Below are 5,168 nucleotides of genomic sequence, written 5' to 3' on the forward strand. Positions count from 1 at the left end.
AAGTGCTCATTGTAGAAGATCCTGATGTTCCAGTAAGAATGTTTTACCATACATCACCAGACTGTCAAATAGAAAAGGAGAGAGTAAAAAGCTTGTGTGCGTGCGTGCGTGTGTGCGTGCGTGCGTGCGTGCGTGCGTGCGTGCGTGCGTGCGTGCGTGCGTGTGATCCAAAATCCTGTCTGATGTGTTCAGACCGGTGCTAAAGTGACTTGACAGGGATTATATTTGAGTTTATGAGCGAGTGAAGTGGAGCGAGTCAATAGGAAGTGACTTCGCTCGATGGATTAATGAACGATTTTCACCTGGCGGGCGAGATGGAGAAACCTCGGTGGTCCACAGACAGACGAGTCGGGGAACTGCCAGACACTTCCAGGAACAGCTTCAGCTCTGGCCATGCTTAACGAGAAGAGGAGAGAGAGGGGAGTGAGAGAGGAAGAGAGAGAAAGAGAGAGAGAGAGACAGTGAGAGGCCGTGAGACAGAGAGAGAGAGGGAGTGAGAGTGAGTGTGAGAGTGTGTGTGTGTGTAAGGAAAGAGAGGGAGAGAGGGATAGAGAGGGAGAGAGAGTGAGTGAGAGTGAGTGTGAGAGTGAGGGAGAGAGGGAGAGAGAGAGGGAGAGGGAGAGAGAGAGAGAGAGAGGGAGAGAGGCAGAGAGAGAGAGGCAGAGAGAGAGGGAGAGAGTGAGTGTGAGAGAGGCAGAGAGAGAGAGGGAGAGAGAGAGGGGGATAGAGAGAGAGAGAGGTTTATCAATGCTGCCTGCTTTTCGCAACTTTGTTTTCCGTGTTCTTTGTGTTTGCTGTTTCCGCTCTTCCTCTCAGGCCTTAAGTGTGCACATTCCTCCAGCCTCCGCACATAAACTCTCCTGCTCGGACCTGAGTTATTATTTACATTACAAAATAACTCTCAACCCTGCACCTGTTAATCCACACACACACACACACACACACACACACAGAGTTCTGGCGAGAGGGACCAATCAGGTGTGAGTCACTCGGAGCCGTTGTACGGGTACAAACATGAGCTCCTGAGAAACACTGACATCATCATCAATAATTCATTTGTTGCATATCCCAGCAGGTCCAAATACACGGAACAAGTAAACAGTCTTCCAAAATCAAACTTTAAGTGAACGATTAAGGGATTTTGTAGTTAATTTAAGGTTCCATCACTTAATCCTTACAAATTTTACATGATATCTGGTAACAATTTTGGCATCTGTTGGTCACTAAAGAATAGGTTTTCACTTTCCAGCACAAACTTGACTCTAATTCTACTTCATGTTGGGTTTACGTTGGACTCCAGCACGCCGTTCCAGCGTTTTCCAACTGTCACCCACCGCGCTCCAATTTTCCAATTGCAAAAAAAAAACAGAACAGGGTACACAAAAGCATCGCTCACGGCAGATATACTGCTGACCTCAGAGCTCATTTATACACCCCAGGTCTCCCACGGTGACACACAGAGCTACGTCAGGTCCGACACGCCGCTACTTTCACGTCCCCGCGGGGCAACAATCTATGAGCTATGTGATGTATTTCTGATCCATCTTGGAGATTTAGCGGATACGTGATACTTTGCATGTGTAGGAATCCCTGAGGGGCCGTGATGCATGTTTGCATGTCTGTGACCCCGGGATTTGTTGCACAATCTGTACTCTCTGGCTCCTTTAAGTGTTGTGTTATTGTTGCGTTTCTGGGGTTTAGCATTTTTCAACAGTTGTGCTGGTTTGACTTATAGCACCAATGATGTTCCCGGATAGAGACACACAACTATACAACTGTCTGTTATATACTGTGAGTAAAATATGTTCAAGGGCATTGGTAAGAAGTAGCCGCTATAAATGACTGCGTGCGTCCACACACACATTTTTGATCAGTTGTGTGTATCGCCTGCAGGCCAGTGTCTCTCTGAGTTAGTGGATGTGGACGGCATGTTTAGCTGCAGGGAATTACCTCAGCTCTGAGTCATGTGGCGCCGTGCCGAGTGTGCGCACAATGCAATCAGCCAGCCATCTTTCTTACTCATAAACCGTCCAGAGGGCCTCACACAGAGGAACGGACGCACGCTGCAGGAGCCACGGGCGGATTTCAGGTTCCTATCAGCTCCAATTAGGATGGAGATTTATCATCAAACTGATCCTGAACCTCCTCCTCCCTCTATACGTCTGTGTGAAACATCCCATTGTTTATTTCCTGCAAACGTGATTAGAAATCACAAAATCCAGGTCGAGGAGTAAATGGTGGAGAACTATCGCGTTTGGCCAGGACGGCAGAGTTCTGAGAACATTCTGTAACGTGAGTCAAGCCTGACAGGGGAGCCGATGATGTAATGGCTCAGGGAGGAGGGCCGGGGGGGGCAGATTGAGCTTGGCGAGATCAAACGCTCAGGGAATCGGTCTCTGCATGTTTCGCCTCTTCTTTTGGAATACGTTTACTTTAGCTGCCGCTTAATACTGAAGGTAATAAATTAGGTGGCAGAGCAGATGAAAGGATGTGTGTGTCTGTACATTACAGGGCTGCTTGATTTATCATTGTCTGGGTGTGTGAATGGCCCATTCATGGAGCAGATGTCACAAAGACACACTGTACACGCTGAGCAGACCTTGGTACGGAGCCACCGCACTTTTATTCATAGACCAAATAAGTCATCTGAAGTCGTCACCCCCTTTTTCCAAACCCAAACACGTCAGACTGCCTATCATCGTCCTCTACGGACAAAGTAGGTACACAAGAAGCCCGCGGACCAGGGTTTGCCAAAGACTAAATCCTCGTTTTCTTCCAAGTTGTGTGAGAAGTCGACAGAGAATTCGCCGGCAGCCTCAGGTAATTTGCTGCAACGGGATCGAAAAAGTTCAGGTTCCAAAGAAACGTAGCGATGACTCTATTCTGCCCGGTGACTAATAATAACATGGCACCCTGCTGTTCTGGTGCAGATGATAAATGTGGGACGTGGGGAGAAGATTCAGCCTAGTTTATGGCCTCGTTGCTGTGCGATGACAGAACAGGTTTTCTCTTGCGCTGTGTGAGAGGATCCTGTTGCACATTCTGCACATAAACACAAAATATGTTTACAACTGCACAGTCTCCAAGGATGTTACAGGGAAAACCTATCCTAAAACGCTTTAACAGCTTTCGATGATGTAGTCTGCTTTGCATTTTCTGGGTATTCCTGTTCCCTGGAGTTTGCTAAAGTCCGAGGCTTTTCCTTTTGCTTCAGCCTTGACTTAGTACTCACACACATGCAGATATGCCCCAACCTTTAACCTTCTGTATCCTTCTGGCCCACAGGTAGAAGAACATGCGATCACGCAGCAACAGTCTGGAGGACACGACTAATGCCAAGCCGACGCACCCGCGGTCAGACTCACGCCGGCGAACTGCCGAGCGGGAGGATCCCTCAGGGAGGGCCGAGCGTCGAAGCAGACACAGGGAGCCGCCGGACGACACCGGCACCGTCCAGCGGAACCTCAAGATGGCCAAGAACAACATCAGCAGCTGTGCGAGCGGGAGCAGCGGGAGCAGCGCTGCCAGCGGCGGCACCAAGGCCGGTCGGCGGGAGAAGGGCAGGGACCTTTCCCGGGACGACCTGGTCTTTCTGCTCAGTTTACTGGAGGGAGAGCTACAGGTGACGGTGGACTGTGGAGTGAGTGGGCGTGTGCATGTTGTGTGTCGTATTCGCTTGCAAGAGGTACCTGCCGTCAGAGGAGACTTGTTGGGGGTATCTGTTACAACAGCAGACAGGCCTGCAGTCATGGCATCGCTCCCACTCCAGCCTCCATAGTCGAGCCAAGTGGATCAGTGTGCGGCGGGCACTCAAGATGGACCCAAAGCTCGTGTTAATGGACAGAGAACAGCTGAAGTGACTTCCTGTTATTCTAGTGGTGGAGTTGGGAAATCCCCTGGCGGTGCTGGCATGTGATAGTACCAAGGCCTCGTCTGCCTTATTGCTAAATCCAATAAGTCTTAATGCAGGGAAACACATGAGGCGAAGCCGAGCAGAGCAGACAGAGAGCCTCTGTGATTTACTGCATCTGTGCTGTGTTACTTTAGAACACGTTCACAAACCATTCAACATAATAAAGGTTCTACTTTTGCCTGAACCTGTTAGCTGTCATATCTTCCATAAGCAAGTCCTCTTTCCTCCTCCGCTACAGGCCAGAGACGAGGTGATCACAGTGTTGAAGGCAGAGAAGATCGACCTGGCTCTGCTGGAGGCCAAGTATGGCTTTGTCACGCCGCCGAAGGTCCTGCAGGCCCTGCAGAGGGACGCCATCCAGGGCAAGGCGGACGACCTCCAGGAGGACATTTACGAGAAGCCCATGGCAGAGGTAACGCCCATCTACACCGGCTGACTTAACGCCTAGCACTGCCGCCGCCACCGTTGCCGCCTTTACAGATGTCTTCCTCTGTTCCAGCTGGACAAGCTGGTGGAGAAGCAGAGGGAGACGCACCGGCGGATGCTGGAGCAGCTGCTGATGGTGGAGCAGTCACACAAGCAGGCACTCTACAAGCTAGAGGACGAGAAGAGGAACCATGGGGAGTTCATGAAGAAGAGTGACGAGTTCACCAACCTGCTGGAGCAGGAGCGAGAGAGGTGGGTGGGGTTTAAGGCCTAAATCGCAGTATAATGGAGTTTTATGGTGCATGTAACCATACTGATTGAAACATTAATTGTATTATGGGGCTGCAGGAGAAACAAACGCCAAACTAAATATCTACCTGTGCTGATAAGTGAGGAGCTGCAAACGTTAAGCTAACCAAACCCTCACAGTGATCACAGCCAGCTGTCATGGCGACGCCTCCGCTGCACGTCCCATTTAGTGCCAACCAGCAGAACAGCAAAAGCACTTAACGTCAAGAGACACTGCGGCGATAAAACACTTTAAATTCCTCACCGTCTGTTTCCCCCCCCCGTCTGCCAGCGCTAACCGCGCATGAACTCAGCCGCTAAGTGCCGGGACGCCAAAATTACACCTGACACTGCATTCTTATTTTAGCCGTCCGTCATGTCCGACCGCCTCAGGTTCGACTTCTTTGTAGGTCAATGTCAGCGTGTTCTTTGGAGGAATTCGGGCGGCGTCACGTCACGTCAGGCGTACTGTAATTCAAGCTTTGCACTACACGTGACCACAACTTTACGCTACAAGCTTGTTGCTGAAATCTCAATATGG

The 5,168-nt window shown here is 50.2% G+C and overlaps 1 protein-coding gene across 1 annotated transcript; it reads left to right on the forward strand.

The window, feature by feature from the left end:
* Positions 1–3,295: 3,295 nt before the first annotated feature.
* Positions 3,296–4,613, forward strand: LOC142993097 (filamin A-interacting protein 1-like). The gene is made up of 3 exons (XM_076143727.1): positions 3,296–3,622; positions 4,152–4,325; positions 4,413–4,613. The coding sequence occupies exons 1-3, from the start codon at positions 3,296–3,298 to the stop codon at positions 4,611–4,613; spliced, it is 702 nt and encodes a 233-aa protein (XP_075999842.1).
* The last annotated feature ends 555 nt before the right edge of the window (positions 4,614–5,168 follow it).

Source organism: Genypterus blacodes, unplaced genomic scaffold (assembly GCF_046128005.1).
Source record: "Genypterus blacodes isolate CSIRO-AG114 ecotype Tasmania unplaced genomic scaffold, CSIRO-AGI_Gbla_v1 ptg000027l_1, whole genome shotgun sequence".
Classification (NCBI taxonomy): Eukaryota; Metazoa; Chordata; class Actinopteri; order Ophidiiformes; family Ophidiidae; genus Genypterus; species Genypterus blacodes.